We start from the raw sequence: 19,159 nt of genomic DNA, 5'->3' as shown, positions 1-19,159 counted from the left end.
AAATAAACTGGCCCGGCCCGCCAGGGTGCTTACCCTGGCGAGCCGCGTGCCGAACGTTGCCGACCCCTGGTCTATATGATTCTAAGTGAAGAATCTGTTGAGCTTCTCAAGTCCTCATTGGCCCAGTATTTAAGACACAGCAGGACATAATGTAGTATAACACTTAAAAGAAACTTAGTCAACTATTAAGGATCCAGCTAAAACCAAAGCATTGTAATGTTCTTTTACACATACAAACCTGTAATAACAACATTAACTTTTATTAGCTAAAACTGCCAATTGTGAACCAACATAGATCACAGCTGACCACTGAAATGAACAGCTTTACTAACAAAGATAGTAAATACCACCACCACCACCACCACCACTACCACCACCACTTTAATTGCGTATTCATACTATTAGCATCAAGTTCATTTGTACTACACAAATGAAAACTGTTCAGAAAGCACGTCGTCTAGGTTTAAGACAACAAGATAAAGGCTAAAAAAACTGGATAAGTTTAGTCTTGAGAAAAGAAGACTGAGGGGGGACCTAACAATCTTTAAATATGTTAAAGACTTTTATAAAGAGGACTGTGATCAATTGTTCTCCATGTCTACTGAAGGCAGGACAAGTAGTAATGGGCTTAATCTGTAGCAAGAGAGATTTAGGTTAGATATGAGCAAAAACTTCCTAAATATAAAGCATAGTTAAGTACTGGAACAGGCTTCCAAAGGAGGTTGTGGAATCCCCCTCGTTGCAGGTTTTTAAAACAGAATTTTTAGATGGTCTAGGCATACTTGGTCCTGCCTCAGTGCAGGGGGCTGGCCTAGATGACCTCTCAGTCCCTTTCATCCCTACATTTCTATGATTCTATAATATCCCACTTGTTCAAATATTATGGTTCAATTCCATACTATAGACAAGGCAACAGATGCTATGCCTGCCCTGAGGTGACAGGGCCTGAGACATAGGATTGGCTGTGGCCACAGGTAATCCTGAGTTATCCTAGACAGCAAAGGTATTTGAAGGGGAACAAAAGATTTCCCAGATGCAGGTTGAAAGAAGCAAACAGGAGCCTACGAGAGCCTTAAAGGAGGAAGTGGTGGTAAAGACCCTGGTGTCCAGGGGAGGGGGCTTGTAGTTATGCGAGTGTGATTTCCCTGGCTGTTGCTCACCCTAAGCTCTGATAATCAATATCTCACAACCATCACCAAGGATAAACAGAAGCTCTGCAGGCCAAACCCTGGTTCCAGACACATTTATGCAACCTCTGTCACTTCCAGTATCAATGACACCTGTACAAGTTGTCCTTCCCAGGAAGCTATGCTCATTGTGCTAATATTTGGACTTACTGACCCATTTCCACTGGATAAAGTCAACAGAAGTACTTAATTTTATGCACTTTTTAAAAAAAAGCAACCAGAGAAACTTTCAAGAGTTCAATTCATTTACCTTTCTTCTTGGAACCAAGGACATCATCTTCTAGATCTTCATCAAAGATCTCCCTTCCATCTTCTACATAACCTATCCCATCTGTACAAGAAGAAGGTTATAATAAACTTTAAGTGACCCTTTGCAGATTCAGAAAGATGAAATTTAAACTTAATCTCCATCGTTAAGGGGCTTCCTCTGTTTAACAAACTCTTGATTTTTCATTACTTTATAAAGCTATATATTTTGAGTACGAAAATAAACTAAAAAACAAACCAAGTTATAATGGGGTTTGGCTCAAAGTAACTACTTTAGTACATGATCAGCTAAAAATATATCTGTAGTTTGCAATAGGGAACCATTTTTAAAATGGAACAAAGTCACTGTATCTGCAGTCAATGTAAAATATTTGAATCACTGACCTTGAATGCGTTATTATAAATTCAACAATGCTTAGGCATAAAGACCCAGATTTTTAAAGCTATTTATGTGTTGCAGCACTCAGCGACACAATGCCTAACTGATTTAGGACTCTGATTTTTGCTTTTAAAAGAGATTTAGGCACTTAGTCTCCTAAGGACTCCTAAATCAGTTAGGCATTGTGATGTTGAGTGCCGCAACACCTAAATTGCTTTAAAAATCTAGATCAAACGTCTCGGTGTAGCAGCTCATTTTTGTCTGTATTATAACTGATAATCTATAGAGGGCACTGAGGCATTTACATTTTGCGGAAAGGTCTTCATGAAACCTGATGGAGTTAAGATAATTTCAGGGTAATTTTTATTATTTGTTTTTTAAAATGCATACAAAAGATATTGGAACTTGTAAGCCATTCAACCTGTGACTTAGAAATATATGCAAGAATACCCACACAAATTTTATGATTCTACTCAGCATATAAAGAGAGCCCCCTAAATGAATCTTACACACCATCATCTACAATCCAATCGTCATCCTGGCGTTCCCTGACCATCTTGGAGTATTGTGCTTCATCAACTTCTTCATAAACACTTGTGAACTCCTCAACCTGCAAGCAAGGCATATTTAGAATTAGCGAATTCTCAAGCTATCATATTTTTAATAAAACAGCTTTACCAAGGACTCAGACTAGATTGGATTTTTCTTCTCTAATCACACCAGGGTGAACTGTTGAGAAATAGCAAGTGCAAGCCTTCCTTCAGTTTGAGGTGTTTTGTTTTTGCTTTTTAGTATTGTGACACTATGTACCTCAAAACAGCACCATGGAGCCCCCATATTCACCCCATCGTATAATTATGATCTATTTCATACAAGGAATACCATGTAAGATATCATATATGAAAGGTCATGATCTGCTGAAACAGATTGTTCTGTCAAAATATATATATTGTTAGTGTGTATGAAGTTATGAGATTTTGCTGTATGGTCGTTACTGAAATATGTTGCAAGTTTCAGGGTCATCCACTGCCAGTTCTCCCTGACAACTAAGGGGGTGATCCACTCCCAGGTGGGTGTTAAATGACCATTAATCAGCAGGGGAGTTGTAAACAAGGAATTTACAATGCTGTAAGAAAGCTGTGCAAGCATCACACAATGGGAGATTGCTCAATTCTGTGACTAAGGCTAGGTCTACACTAAGGGGGGGGGGGGGGTCGATTTAAGATACACAAATTCAGCTACGCTGTTCGGCGTATCCTATTAGGCTTACCCCGCTGTGAGGACGGCGGCAAATCGACTGCCGCGGCTCCCCCGTAGACGGCGCTTACTTCTCCTGACGAGGTGGGAGTAAGCGCGTCGATTCGGGGATCGATTTATCCGTCTAGATGAGACGCGATAAATCGATCCCCGAGAGATCGATTTCTACCTGCCGATCCGGGCGGGTAGTGTAGACTAGCCCTCAGCAAAGCCCACCAGGATATGTCTGGGCTAGTGTTTTCCAGGCACATGGACTTAGGATATAAAATAGGGGACAGTGGCATCATGCTTTTACCTTTCACCTCCCCCACCTACACTGGAAGCAACAAGAACACTGAGAAGACAGACTTGAACTGAGGAGACTCATCCTAGGCTTAAAGGGGAAGCCTGTGTATTGAGAACTAACCTACCTGCAACATCCAGCGGGGTGAGAAAAACTGATTGGTCTAAATACTGCCTAGTCTAATAAGGTTCAAGATTTAGGGTCTCTCTACATTGGCACTTTTGTCAGCCGGGGTGTGAAAAAACCCACACCTGACCGACATAATTTCACGGACAAAAGCACTGGTGTGGACAACACTATGTTGGTGGGAGATACTCTCCCACTGAGATAGCGACTACTGCCTGTTGGGGGTGGTTTAAATTATGCCAGTGGGAAAATTCTCTCCCACTTTTATTTTCTTTAGTAACTATCTTTTATTTTCTTTGGTAACTATCTCTGACCTCTTGTACCTGCCACTTATAATTATAATCTATCTTTCTGTAGTCAAAAAATCTATTTTATATATTTTACCTAAAACCATGTGTTTTGGTTGAAGTGCATGGGAAATCTCATCTCAATTTACAAAAGCTAGTGTGTGTCCTCGCCACATCAAGGGAGGGGCTGACTGGGTAATGAACTTACACTGGTCAGGCTTCTGACCAGGGCAAGACAGTACAGTTCTGGGATGCAAGGCTGGGGGCTTGGGAGATTTGCTGGTGCCTTTCTCTGAGTGATTCGTGAGTGGCTCTGGGAGCAGTCATGCAATCTAGCTGGAAGTGGGGCTCCACATGCTGTTGTGCTGAGTGATACCAGCGCCTGGAGGGGTGCTGCTGATTGATACTAGCAAAGCATTATGAGAGATAGCCCAGGTTGGGAAGTTAAGGGGCCACAGTGATACCCCAGTTCCAGGTTGTACCCTGGGGATCCCGTCACAAGTAGAGCCCTGCGCAGATACACAAATGTGTATCTGCATCTGATCCACTATCCGCAAAAGTTATCTGCGGATATCCGCAGATTTTTAGGGCTCTATACTGGGGGCTGGGCTGAGGCTCCGAGGCATCCCCCCAGCCGGAGCCTGGTCAGAGAGAGTCACGTGGGCAACCCGCACAGAGTCACAGACCCTCCACCTGCCCTTGGCCGGGCAGGGAGCCTGGGGGCCAGGAATCCACACCACAGGCAGGTGGAGGGTCCGCCGCAGCTCTCCACAGCTGCCTGCCCGGTTCTTACCATGGCCAGGCTGTGGCTCTAAGCCACCTCCCTCCCCGGCCAGAGCCAGGTCAGGGAGAGCCACAAGGGCAGCTGTGGGGAACCAAGCGGACCCTCCACATTCCCTGGGAGGGTGGCCTGAGCAGCCCCCACCAAGTATCCCTCCGCCCCCAGGGAAGGTGGAGGGACCGAGGCTCCCCACAGCTGCCAGCGCAGCTCTCCCTGACCCAGCTCCGGCCGGGGAGAAGGGGGGGATGCGTGGTTTGGAGCCACAGCCCAGCCACGATAAGAGCTGGGCAGGCAGCTGTGAGGAGCCATGGCGGACCCTCCACCTGCCCTGTGGGTGGGGCCCAAGCAGCTCCCCACCCAGTGTCCCTGCCTCCCAGGTCCTCCACCCATGGCAGGTGGAGGATCTGTGCCACGGTTCCTCAGAGCTGCCCGCCTGGCTCTTACTGTCAGAGCCCTGCGCGGCTACAAAATTTGTATCCACATCCGTGCTATCTGCAGAAATGGTCCACACATATAAAGCAGATATCCGCAGATTTGCAGGGCTCTAGTCACAAGTACTGACTGATCCAATGGGGAAAATGTTGTTAAAATTAAAAAGCTATCGTGTGATGCTGAAACGCCAGTTCACTATGGCAGTAAATGCATTTGTCAGCTGACTTTTTTACTGTTAGTCTCGTATAAGCAGGGTATCTGTTTTTCTTAAAGAAATGGATTCCTGGTAAAGAAGAGCTAGATTGATTGGGTTTCTTTTCTCAAACACAAAGATGAGGTATGAGAGTGTGGGACCTGTTGGTGCCAGCTGGCAGATGGCACAAAGGTGCATAAGAGTTAGAGAGATCCCGAGTCTGGTCTCTAGACCAGAGGTGGGCAAACTACGGCCTGCGGGACCCTCCTGCCTGGCCCTTGAGCTCCCGGCTGGGGAGGCTAGACCCCGGCCCTTCCCCTGCTGTTCCCCCTCCCCCGCAGCCTCAGCTCACTGTGCCACCAGTGCAATGCTCTGGGCGGAGGGGCTGTGCACTCTTGCTGGGCAGCGCAGTTGCAGAGTCGCGGCCTGACCCGATGCTCTGTGCTGCACGATGGCGTGGCTGGCTCCAGCTGGGCGGCACGGCTGCCTGTCCCAGTTCTCTGGGAGGCGCGGCTGTAGCGCCGCCAGCCCCGGTGCTCCAGGCAGCGCGGTAAAGGGGCAGGGAGCGGGGGGAGAGTTGGCTAGAGGGCAAGGGAGTTCGGGGGGGGGGGGGGGGGGCGGGGGGGGGGGGGGGGGGCAGGGAACGGGGGGGGGGGATGGGGGAGGGGGGGGCCAGCGGGGGGGGGGGGGGGGGGGTTGGGGGGGGGGCGGGGCGGGGCCGGGCCACACCTGGCTGTTTGGGGAGGCTCAGCCTCCCTTAACCGGCCCTCCATACAATTTTGGAAACCTGATGTGGCCCTCTGGCCAAAAAGTTTGCCCGCCTCTGCTCTAGACAATAGTTTGCCAAAGGATGTCACATAACGTTTCCACTGACGATTTGTGTCACAATGATTATCATAATCATCGCAAAACTTACGTACGGATAATATGTAAGGAGTTAGATGAATGTATAGTGAAAATTATGCTCTTAAGGTCTGGGAGTTGGGGCTGGTCACCAGAAGATGACAAACAATTTCTTTCAGGGAGGAAACTATATGTCTGTTTATACGTAAAGTGAGTATTGTACCCTTCACAGTGAATGCCTATTTACAGTAGAAGCAAAATGCTAATCAAATCAAGAGATTGTGAAGTCTCCAAGAGAGATTTTCTACAAGAAAAAGCAAGCAGCAGGGGGTACCCTGTTGACAAGTGAAGACAATGGATCTTTGGAATTATATGTGGGAGTGCAGAAGTAGTTCCAGGTATCCTACACAAAGGGGACCAGCTGGTTTGTCTTATGACCAGAGGATCACAGCCAGTCTGGTTGTTTAACGCTGGGAGAGAGACTTTGGACGAGTTAACCTTTAGGAGACAGGAGAATGTCTTGTTAAGTTTAGGCTCTAGGGAAAGAGTATTATGATTTTATTTTACATGTAACCCTTTGTTTCGATTAATTCTGCTTGCTTCTTTTCTAATCTCTATTCCAGGGGTTCTCAAACTGGGGGTCGGGACCCCTCAGTGGGTCATGAGGTTATTTTGGGGGGGGAGAGGGGGGGGAGTCGCATGCTGTCAAGCTCCACCCCAACTTGCTTTGCCTCCAGCATTTATAATGGTGTTATATAAAAAAGCATTTTTAATTTATATGGGGGGGGGGTCACACTCAGAGGCTTGCTATGTGAAAGGGGTCACCAGTATAAAAGTTTGAGAACCACTGCTCTATTCTCTGTTAAATAAAAACTGCGATATGGTTATAGTGAAAACAAGCATAAGTGCTGTAAATGGAGTGGAGAGAGGATTCTGAGGTGTACTGTTTCTTTGGGAATAGAGGATCTGTGAATTCTGTGAGCATGCAGTGGAACTGGGGCTGGATTCTCCAAGGGGGTGTTCGGGAACCTCAGAGTGCACCTACTGCTTGTCTCCAAGGGACAGCAGAGCCTGCGTGGGCTAAGAGGAGAGTGCATATGTCTCCTGAGGCGGGTGGAGTCTGGGACCTGACCCTGGGCAGGCACAGACAAGGCTTCCTCATGTTAAGGGCAGGTGGTAGTGAAATGCCTCACAATCTTGGGTACTCCAGGGAAGCAGCACAGTACCTCACCAAGGGACCTCTTGGTGCCAACTGGCAGAGGGAACAGGAGTGCCTAAGGGTTACTGGGATCCCCAGGGTCTAGTATCTTCATACTAGTTTGCCAAAGGGTGTCATGTAAGCTCTCCACTGAAAGCCCGTGTCACACCGTTCATCATCATTGTGAAATGTATGTACAGAAAATATGTAAGGAGGTAGGTGTAAATGGGAGGGATAGCTCAGTGGTTTGAGCATTGGCCTGCTAAACCCAGGGTTGTGAGTTCAATCCTTGAGGGGGCCACTTAGGGATCTGGGGCAAAATCAGTACTTGGTCCTGCTAGTGAAGGCAGGGGGCTGGACTCGATGACCTTTCAAGGTCACTTCCAGTTCTAGGAGATGGGATATCTCCATTAATTTTATAATTTATAAATATAGTGAAAATTATTGTTATGGGCTATGAATTGGGTGGGGTCACCAGAAGGAAATTAAAAAGTTTCTTTCGGGCAAGAGATGTTTATGTGCCTGGCTATATGTAATTGAACACTGTATGGATCACAATGGATGCCCATTTATAGTCTGAGCTGAATGCTAATGAAGAGATTTGAAGATTTTACAGAGAGGAAATTTACAAGAAAAAATAAATCAGCAGGAGGGAGTCCAGTTTACATGTGAAGACAACAGATTTCTGGACTATAACTGTAGAGACTGGGACTCACTCTGCATCCTTCACCTAGAAAGCAAACACATCAGCTTACTTCATGTAACAAAAAACAGATCACAGCCAGGGTTGGCTGACGAGCGCTGGAAAGACTCTGGGAGCTAAGCTTTATTAGTCAAAGGGGTATCCAGTGAAATAAGTCTAGATTCTAGAATGCATTTATGACTTTACTTTATATGTAACCCTTCTTCCTGTTTTTACCATGCACATATCTAAGTGCTATGTATACTGTTTCTTTGGGAATATAAGATCTGGGAATTCTGAGAGTGTCCCACAGATCAGGGGCTAGGTGGTGCAGTGGGAGACTTGGGGGTTAGCGTGTACCTACCCTTAACCTGTTAAGAAACAGTTGGACCGGCAAAGGCCTGGAGGGCAGTGCTCGTGTTGCCTAAGGCTCGTGGAGCTGGGGAACTGACCAACAGCAGGAACATACAAGGCTTCCTCAGCTAAGGGAATTGATAGTGAGGTGCCTCACAACCAGGGGTACCACCAGGATGCTTCACAAGGTATATCAACTGCAATGTAAGCTTTGCAAACACTTTAATTTAACAAAAAATAATGAGTGAGACGGGGTGTACACTACCAACTTGCATCAGCGCAGCTACATCGCTGTAGCTCGTCTGGTCTCCCACTGGCTTAACTCCACCTCTGCAAGAGGCAGTAGCTATGTCAGTGGGAGAAGCTCTCCAGCCAACGACATAACCCCCTCCCCGTGTAGAGAGCACTAAGATCGATATAACTATGTCACTCAGAGTTGTGGATTTTTCACACCCCTGAGCGACAGTGTTATATTGAACTAAGTGTGTAGCGTAGACCTGGCCTGAGAAACACAAGGCAATGTTAAGCTGAACATGCATCTTGAGTGGTCTGATTATTCCAGACCTCTGTCTACATCCAAGTAGGTGAAAAAAGGCTATCTGATGTTGCATATCTGGTTAGTTACTACGTCATTTTGCTGCAGTTTGTAGTAGTTTAATACTTCAATATAAATTGACTTTTCCTTTCCTTCCAAGATGCAGTGCCTTAACATTACCATAGTGGATCACATAATCCTTTGAAAGTCATAAGTTAAGTTGTTTCCTAGTCCACTATTTAATTAATACATGCTGAAGTCCTGAAGGCAAGTCTTTCACTACAGAATAATTGTCAAGGCAGATCAAACTTCATGCTTAAACAATAAGCCATTTTAATAACTGAAAATTAAATGTTGCTCACCAATTTCTTTGATTTCCAATGGCAAGGGACAGAGAAGTAGCAAATACAGAAATAACTACTGTCTCACGAAAAATTTTACTAATAAAACACCTTTCAGGCCAGTTTGTCTTGACTGAATACTGTTTTCTTAACGTTCCCCATAATTTCCAGAAGCAAGTGATCAGCTTTATACAGGTTAGGATAAAGATCAATATTCCCAAACTCAATTTAGGTTTTTATACAGAAAGTTCAAGCAAGAGAAAAGATTGAACTATTTACCTCATATTTTACTTTTTCACCCGCCTTGGCCTTTTTCAAGAGTTCTAGAGCTTCTTGGTGTCCTTTTTTAGATTTTTTCTCACGGCGAGAACGTGATAGTGCAAAACTTCCAGAGTCTGATGTAGCTGAAATCAATATTAAAAACCATCAGAAGTACAATTCAACTATGCATTGTTCTTGTTTTCAGACATTTAATCCACAGTAACTGTTTAATATTAGTTTTAGAGAAACAATGGTTCCACTGTTGATTACTCCTTAAAAACATGGGCGGAGCGTCCAATAGGCAGGGGAAGACTGAGCCTGCCCACACAGCCCTGCATGGCCCCCTCCCCTCTTGCTGCTAGTTGACCCCAGCCCAAGTAGGCTGCTCCTCTTCCAGGAAGGGAAGCTGGCTGGGGCTAGGGTGGCTGGGACTTGGGGTAGCTGGGGCTGCCCAGTACTGGGGGGGGGAGGGGGGAAGAGGAGGCCACATGCCACCTGCCACTCCGAAGGGCCCTGGGTGGAGGGCCGCCGCTTCCTGCAGCTCCCATTGGCCGGGAACGGCGAACTGTGGCCACTGGGAGCTGCGGGCGGCCACGCCTGTGCATGGTCAATGTAAACAAACTGTCTCACGGCCCGCCAGCATATTACCCTGATGGGCCGCAGGTTGCCCACTGCTGATCTAAGGTGTGCCACTCCTTCTCAGTAAGATGTTGTGGCCTTGGACAGAATAATAGGAGAACCTCCTGCTGGGAAGCATGGAAGGAAGAGTTCACCTTCAGACTAAACAATTCCAGAGTCCTAAGCACCACCTTGTCCTTGTGGAACAAACAGTAAGGTTCCTGCACAGAAAAGACTGCCAGCTCCAACACTCCCCTGGCAGACATAACGGGTATCAGAAAGCCAGTTCTGATGGACAAATAGAATGCTGACACTGATGTCAGCGATTCAACGGGATGGCTTGTCAGGGCTCTCAATACAACCAGTTGAGCGGCCTGAGTGCCAACTCGGTTAATCAGACTGCTCCAAGGAATCTGGCTACTGAGGGTGCTCTGCCAGAGAACTCAGGGATCCCGTAACCATCATGCTACTGAGGGCAGATACCCGTCAAGCTATGGTGCTGGGTTGGAGAGCTTTGTCAAAGCATTTTCAGAGAATGTCCCAAATAGCTGGTATTTCTAAGATTTGCTTTGTGATCCTAGCACCAGAACTTGGCCCAGATGGAAGAATGCATTTTCAATGTCGATACTCTTCTAGATGAAAGCAGTGTCTTGATGACTTTGAAGGACAAACCCAGCGATACCAGCACTTCCCTTTCAATAGCCAGGCTGTTAAATGCAGCCAACTGACGTCCAGATGATGAAGACGACCTTGTGAGAAGATGTACCATCTCTTTGGGAGTTGTAGTGGAGGTCCTATTTTCAGTCTGAAAACCAAAGTCTCCTCAGTCAATGGGGAGTTATTAATATGACTGCTATCCGTTCTCATTTTATTTTCTCAACCACCTTCCCTAGTAATGGGAAGGGTGGAAACACACAGAGGAGACCCTGCAGCCATCTGTGCAACAGCAATCTGTCCCCCAGATCTGGGATCCACCTCCCTGGTGAAGTACTTTGGTCTCTTTGCATTCATATGGTTAATGAATATATCAGTTGAGGGAACACTGAACATTTGGACAATTAATGCAAAGACTCCCTAATTCAGGCACCACTCAGAGTTGTTGAGCCAATCCATTTTTGGTTCGGGTCTCCCTTTACATGAATTGCTCTGAGGAACAGGAGACAGTTCTCTACCCATCACATAATTTCCATTGCTTCTGTGTGCAATACTGGGGTCCTTGCTCCCCCTTGGTTGTCCACACGTGATGGCAGTCGTGTTGTCCGACTGAATCAGGAGAGGGTCCCCTCTAGGCTGGACTGGAACCTTCACTGCACCAGCTTGATTGCTTTTAGCTCTAGAAGGTTTATGATGTGGGCCTAGAGCTGTTTGGGCCCCCAAGTGTGCACCCCAGCTCTCCAGGCTGGCGTTGGTTATGAGAATCTGAGGATCTGGGCAGCACAGGGGCATACCTTTGCGAACATTGCCCTGGGCTGACCATCATTTTAAGGAGTTGAACACCTGTGTTGAGACCCCTACGTGATCCTTCATGTGTTCCAAGGTGGTCCTGTACCTTTATGATGAAGCCCTGAAGGCACCTGATGCATGATTGCACCCAGGGAGTGATCCCTATGCACAATACGAGAAGGCCTAGTAGTTGAAGGCCCAATGCTATAGCAGGCCTCTTGCAGCTCCCAAACAATGTGAAGAGGTCCTGAATCTTCTTGAACCTTTCTAGTGACGGATAGATCCTTGCTATCAAGGTATCTATGTCCACTCCTAAGTGTGTGTTGTTTTTTTTGACATTGATAAAGCCAGGTTCTTATAGGATACTCAGTGTCAGCGATGTGGCTCTGTGTGCTGTTTCCGGGGACGGTGTTCTGAACAAGTGTCATCCAGGAAGGGGCACAGGTGGATAGCCTGACTGAGGTTGCAGGGTATCATTACTGCCAACATCTTTGTAAACACCCTAAGAGCAGAGGACAAGCCGAATGAGAGCATCCAGTACTGATGTTACTTCCTGCCATAAGCAAACCTTAGGAACCTGTGATGGCAAGGTCTGACAGGATTGTGGAGGTATGCGTACGAGGCAGAGTGGCCTCCCTCCGGACTGGAGAGCGAGGGACCACTACACTCCCTGGTGGGCAGAGCCGAACTCACCCCACTGGCCTCGCCAGAAGCGCCAGGATAGGACAGGAAGTATAAAGGGAGGGCTCTGCAGCTCAGGTGAGCAGCAGCAGGGAAAGGAGACGGACACCTCTATTCTGCTGTGGCACCCGGCAGATCAACCTACACTCTGCAGCCCCCTGCCCCCAGAGGAGACAGACCCAGAAGGAGAGTTGCCAGGACTGCCATCCACCGTGTACCCAGAGGAGCCAGAGGACTGTGGATTCCAGAAATACCACACCCCGGGGAGGTAGAAAGTAGTCCAGGGGCAGCCAACAACTGTCTGGCTACGTTGCTGACTGTTCCTAGGTCAGTGTGTTGCGGCTGGATCCCCGTTGACCAGTGGCGGACCACTCCAACACTGCTAGCGCCCTGGGCTGGGATGTGGTGGAGTCGGGCGGGCCTGCATCCCCCAGCCCCTGCCATGCCACCCCTGAGGTGGCAGACTCCCCACCATGGAGGCCTATGTACATCTACTGTCCGTCAAGCTAGGACACTAGACTCGGTTGGTGCCCCCCCTCAGCCCTTAGATTGTGTGGGTGCTCATCCCTACCTGAGCGTTTGCTAGCTGCATTAGCCAGGAGGCTTAGCGTATAGCCTGTGCTCCCTCTAAGGTGCGCGCCTGTGCAGCTGCACAAGAGCCATCAAGGGTCGCGAACCAGCCGTGCACACAGGTGAGCATGGAGAATGTGTAGAGAGGGTGGGTGAGGGGCGGTGATGGGGGTTTGAGGGAGCTTGGGGCATGCAGGAAAAGCGCCGCTCTCCCTCAGCCCCAGCCCTGACCAGGCTGCAGCATGGACAGGTGCTTCTTTCCCTCGGCCCCAGCCCTGACCGGGCTGCGGCATGGACAGGTGCTTCTCTCCCTCGGCCCCAGCCCCCTTTTTTAAAAGGGAGATCTTGTGTTACAGCAATTAAATGTTTCTGTTCTTTGTTCTGTGATGCCTCTGTTTACACGTGATTTATGGGGATAAGCAGTATTTTATCTGCCAGAAATATATACCTTATTGAGTCTGATCCACATCCTAAACCAAGATTTATACAAGACCATGAAATGCCACACCTTTAGCCAAAGAAAAATACCTTCAAGACACCACAGAATTTTCATTTCATTTGGGTGACGAATCTCAGTTTAGGTTCAGCTGTGCACTGCCAGCCACCAGATTAAATTCTGAACAAAAGGAACTGCAATCTGAAATATGGGTTGCACATTATAGGATTTCATTGTTTTCTGCCCTTCAGAAAAGCCTGTTATGTGTATAAGACTTCAGTCTATGCGTTTGCAATAGTGATAAGGAAGTCATTCTAATATGATACACTTGAACAGCCAAATCCTCAGCTAGTGTAAATTGAAGTAGTTCCAGTGACTTCATGGCTGCTGTACACCAGCTGAGGATCTGGCCCTAAAATGTCAGATTCCAGGAAATCTTTACAGTCTCTTTTACATGTACCATTGGCCATACCTATGGCAACTTTTTTAAAAAATTATATATATGTTTTTTGTTTCTACTGGTGGCACACATCTACACATTACCTCGATATTGGTGCTGCACATAACAAAATGCATTCCGCGCATGAATGAAAAAATTAGAGGGAACATTGGCTACAACCTGCTTCCTGCTTGGCCCCGCCCAAAGAGCTAGAGCCCCAGACTGTGAGTGTTCACTGGCTGCCTTAGCCAGGAGCCTGAAGCTACAGCCTGCCCCGGCTCTAGCCCTTTGGGTGGGGCAAAGCTTTAGATTATTAAGTACTGCCCGGCCCAGCTGCGGGGCTACGCGCTAAAAACTACTCAGTGCTCTGCCCCAACCAAGGGTGGGGACAAGTGCCCCAGACTGTTATTGCTTGTTTGCCTCTATTAGACGGCCACGGAACTATAGGCGGCTTACAGCTCGGCCCCGCCAGCGCGACCCAAGCCCAAGGGTTACCGTCCAATAAGATGAGGCAGAGTGGCCTCCCTCCCCACTGGAGAGCGAGGAACCACTACAGTATCCATCTGCCAGATCCACTGAAGTCAGAAAATCCTCCTTCGACAGGCATGACACCAGAGAGGTCAGGGTCTCCATCTGAAACTTTGTTTTGTCATCCACTTGTTGAATCATTTGAGGTCTAGAATGGCTCAAATTCCTCCCGTATGCTTTTGAATAAAGAACAACATGGGGTACTCCTTCTCTTTGGAGTCTCTCCCTGCTCTGCTCACAAACTCCTGGTCTATTTTTCTCCCAGTGGAGTTGCAGCTGCTCTGGACTCTGGAGCTGCTCTGGACCTCTCCTGCCCGACTCATGGCCCTGGGACCTAACAGAGTTAGGGACCGAAGGCTGAGCACAACTCACCATCTGCCAAGGCCAGGAAGGCTGTCTCATAGACGGAGCACTGTTTAGATTTTGTTCAGAGCTTCTTAGGCTGCTCAGCCATACCAAAAAGGTGCAGAGAAGCCAGCAGTGAGGTTCCAGGTGGGTTCAGTCATCTGACTAAAAACCAACCCGGAGAGGAGGAAAGGGCTAGTGTGGGAGACCACTGCTCACCACTGCCCCCCCCTTCAAAAACACCACACTGAAGGTAGAAGATAGGAGGGTGCAACAGAACTGCCATCCACATGCTGCTGCGGAGGCAGAGAATCTGGCCGCAAGTGGGCGCAGAAGAGGCACGAACTAAGCAGTGGTGCCAAAATGATGATTCGGTGCCGTGAAGCTGCTGAGTGAGGAAAGTAGCCCAGACATCAAGGATTGTTGGAGCTGCTGAGCTGCAGAATAGATTGTGGTAATAATGCACCTACAGTAGACTCAGGAAAGGAAGGGTGACAATTGTTAAGCTGCCTCCCAACTTCCTTTAGAGGTGCATCAATTGTCACTATCCATGATTTGGAAAGGAAGGTTATTTTAGACGTCTAACTTTCTTCTTTATGCTTTTATTTAGTCTCTCAGTGACAAGCAGTCCTAGAATGCATCAGGTGAGGTATTTTCAGTAGAGACAGGGAAGTGTTAATACCATTATACAAGACACTGGTGAGACCTCACCTTAAATACTCTGTGCAATTCTAGTCTTCCATGTTTAAGAAAGATGAATTCAAACTGGAACAGGTGCAGAGACAGGCTACTACTAGGATGATCAGAGGAATGGAAAACTTACCTTATGACTTTCCTCCATAAGGAAAAACTACCTTATGGAGAGGAGACTCCAAGAGTTTGGCTTGTTTAGCCAGACAAAAGAAGACTGAGAGGAGATACGATTACGCTCTATAAATAAATCCGAGGGATAAGTACCAGGGAGGGAGAGGAGTTATTTAAGTTAAGCACCAATGTGGACACGAGAACAAATGGATATAAACTAGACATCAAGTTTAGACTTGAAATTAGACAAATATTTCTAACCAGCAGAGGAGTGAAGCTCTGGAACAGCCTTCCAAGGGGAGCAGTGGGGGCAAAAAACCTAACCAGCTTCAAAACCGAGCTTGATAAATTTATGGAGGAGATGATATAATGATACTGCCTACAATTGCATGTAGCCGATCTGTGACTGCTAGTAGCAAATATCTCCAATGGCTGGTGATCGGACACTAGATAGGTGTCCCACCAACACAGCTTCCGCCTCTAGCGGAGGTGGACTGATTATGCTGACGGGAGAGTGCTCTCCTGTCAGCATAGAGCATCTTCATCAGACACGCTACAGCGACGCAGCTGCACCAGTGCAGTGCTTCTAATGTAGACCTGCCCCCATATTAATGTCAGATTAACAGATTTATTCTTTTAGCCAACATGACTGATTAAAATGTAAAGACCTGTTCTAAACCAAAATAGTTAGATAATAAAGTAGCACATTGTAAGTTACTGTTTGCAAAGCTCTATCATTGAGGTCCAGATCCCACAAAAATCAACAGAGGTCGACCCCCACTAACTGTAATGGGGCTCATGCAGACGCAGAGGTACACTTTCACAAAGTTCTTTACAAGATCTTGCCCTGCTTATATCGAGGGCCCTACCAAATTCACAGCATCTCTCACAGTTCTACCCAACCTGAATGGCTATGAGTCAAAATGTCAGATGCTGAGTAGGATCTTTACTATGTGACCCCCACCCCCTTTTTTGGTCCAGTGAATATAGCTGGACAGTTGCCTCTGAAGTATTTGTTATTATATTGATAAAAGTTTTTACAGCTTTGGAATAATTTGTCTGCCCATGAGCAGGAGCAGAGGGGGCATGGCCAGAGCAGCAGCATCAAAATGCTGCTCTGCCTCTGTGAAGCTGCAGAATGAGGAGAGCAGCACAGACATCAAAAATTGTGGGGGGGCAGGGTCTATATGAGGGTGTTGTACTTGGGCTCCCTTTGAGCAGGTCTTGGATTTCGTTGGCAGGGGTGGGGAAGTGCTGCAGGACTGGATGGGGGGGGAGGGAATGCATCCTCCACAGCTGCTGGCTAGGAGCAGAGTTCTGAAGGCAGTGCAGAAGTGAGGGTGGCTGTCAGCCCCCAAACCCAGATGGGAAGCTGCTGGGAAAACCAGAATGTATGGTAATCCACCCCCCAATATTCTGCGACCCTCACTTCTGCGCTGCTGCTGGCGGTAGTGCTGGCTTCAAAGCTTGGCCATTGCTCTCCAGCTCTGAAGGCAGCTCCCGACAGCAGCAGCACAGAAGTAAGGGTGGCAAACACACAACCCCCCTACAATAGCCTTGCGACCCCCCCCCCACCCCAACACTTTTTTGGGTTGGGATCCTCATGGTTACAACACCCTGAAATTTCAGCTATAAACATCTGAAACCATGAAATTTACTATTTTTAAAACCCTATGACCACGAAACTGACCAAAATGGACAGTCAATTGGTAGGGCCCTACTTATAACCATTCAGACGGCCGCTGCAAAGATTATTTTCCTAGCCTGCTTTGCCCATGTCACCACTCTTGTTGCACCCCATCCACTGGCTCCTCTTTCTCCATTGCAGTGGTCCCCAATCTTTCCATGTGGCAGGCGCCGGACGACTAGCCGCCGAGGAGCGTGGCCACCGGACAAGCAGCTGCTGAAGTGCGGCCGAGAATCAGCAATGCCAAGAAGCGTCGCCGCCAAAAAGCAGCCGAAAATCAGTGGCATTTCGGCGGCACCGTTTCTTGACGGTGCCGCTTCTCGGCGGCATTTCAGCAGCTGCTTTTCTGGCGATCAGTAGGCAGGTGCACATAGATGCCCCGGCGGGCGCCATGGCGCCCGCAGGCACCGCGTTGGGGACCACTGCTCTATTGCACCGAACATAAGTTATTTGTCCCAACCCTACCTATCATCTTTCCTTCACTAACAAGATGTCGACTCCCGCCTCCAATCTACCCATGATGCCAGCCTCCATTGCCCACTTGTTAAATTTTCGATCAAGTGCCATCATGCTTCCTTCTATGCTGCTCCTCATGCTTAGGAGAAGCTACCCATAAACATTTGCAAAACTAACATATTATCCTTCTTAAAACTCTCCTTTGCTGTGATACCTACCAAAATAAAAACTTGTTAATGGTTAGGTTGCTACTATGCTGAGCCCATTGCCTATCATGCTAACCAATATTGTCACGGTCTCTTGGTACCCCCAGTTTGTCTGTATCCACATGTTATCCCTTATCGGATACTAGACTGTAAACTCTTTAGAGGCAGGGACCATCTTTTTGTTCCATGTTTGTACTGCACCTGGAACAATCGGGTCCTGGTCTATGATTAGGGATCTTAAGTGCTATAATATAAATAATAGCGGTTTCTAGTTATTGTTAAGCCACAACAGCAGTTTAAAAAAAATTATGTCAAATACACAGAATTAAACTTTGTTTGCATGCACTGAGGTATTTTCACTCTAAGCAAACTGAATACAATTTCTCTGTACCCCAATTTTGATTTTACTAGATTTATAGGGTGAAGAAATTCAGGGCTCAAAACAGTAATGTTATGGCTCAAAACAGTGATGATATGAGGAAAGTCAGAACCTATCAAGTATAGAAAACTGTCCTAAAAACAATGACATCTTGTGGGATGGGAGGGAGAAGGAGAGTACACTTCTGATAGGCATAATTGTCATCTACACTATGTTTTCATGAAACAGCGAGGGGGTTTTAAATTAAAAAGGGTTACAGTTCTCGCTTCCCTGTGTTTACTCGATGCACTTGACAGCATTTCAGGTACAGACATTTAGCTCTATGTATGAGCTAAAACCAAGCCAGAAAAAAAAAAAAACAAAAAAAAAAAAAAAAAAAAAAAAACAAGTGATGCAAAACCACAAATTCAGCAGGATGACACAGGGACCAGTGTCAGCACCAGCTTCTTTTAACACGCCGGTGTGCTCATTTTTTTAAGACAGACTCGATTTCAACACACTCTCCCTGTCACCTTCCAAGGAGAATCTTGGGGACACCAATGAAGTGTCCCCCCCCCCAAAAGGGGCCACTCCCAATTGCCCCGCCCAGATCCTGCAGCACTACCACCCCCGCCCAGGAAATCGGAGACACGCTCAAGGGGAGCCCAAATACAACACCCCCGCCGCCCCCCATGCAGAGCCTGCCCCCCACCGCTGCATCCGTGTCCAGCCGCTACCCGCCCCCGGGCTGCGCGAGCCCCCCACGCCCCGTGCAGCGGCCGCACAGCCCCGCCCGCCTCTCACCGCCGCGCCGGCTCTCGCTCTCCGCCATGGCCCCGACCACGCTCGCTCCGCTCGCGCCAACGCGCCCGAAAGTGGCGCGAGAGAGGCGACCCAGGCGCCCCGGCCGGACGGCCAGCCAATCAAAAGCCGCGGCGAGTCCCGTCTTTCTGCAGCCCGCCCCTTCGCCCCGTTCCACCCTCTTGTGCAGGTCGAGGGGAGGAGTCGGAGCTGCGCGCGGGCGCACTGGGTGTTGCGAGTAATCTCTGTGTTTGCGACTCCGGCTCTGGAGGAGAGAAGCGCGGGCGGGCGGGTGCCTGATGGGGCGAGGTGGGTGGCTGCTGCCCCCTGACTGCAAGCTACGACGCTTCCCGACAGCGGAGAGAGGGTGGCTATTTATGG

At 48.0% G+C, this 19,159-nt stretch overlaps 1 protein-coding gene across 1 annotated transcript in view; it reads right to left on the bottom strand.

The window, feature by feature from the left end:
• LOC112118062 (DNA polymerase alpha catalytic subunit) overlaps positions 1-18,860 on the bottom strand; it is a 349,709-nt gene extending 330,849 nt beyond the window's left edge. The window contains exons 1-4 of the mRNA XM_026648867.1: positions 18,782-18,860; positions 9,425-9,549; positions 2,347-2,443; positions 1,438-1,518 (exon numbers count right to left, since the gene is read on the bottom strand). Coding sequence (XP_026504652.1) covers positions 1,438-1,518; positions 2,347-2,443; positions 9,425-9,549; positions 18,782-18,809 — 331 coding nt within the window. The 5' untranslated portion in view covers positions 18,810-18,860. The remainder of the gene's footprint in view (positions 1-1,437; positions 1,519-2,346; positions 2,444-9,424; positions 9,550-18,781) is intronic.
• Between the last annotated feature and the right edge of the window lie 299 nt (positions 18,861-19,159).

This window comes from Terrapene carolina, unplaced genomic scaffold, assembly GCF_002925995.2.
Source record: "Terrapene carolina triunguis isolate 2854851 unplaced genomic scaffold, T_m_triunguis-2.0 Scaffold22, whole genome shotgun sequence".
In the NCBI taxonomy this organism is placed as follows: domain Eukaryota; kingdom Metazoa; phylum Chordata; order Testudines; family Emydidae; genus Terrapene; species Terrapene triunguis.
Note: the sequence above shows the minus strand (reverse complement) of the source record. Positions and strands in the feature narration are given on the sequence as shown.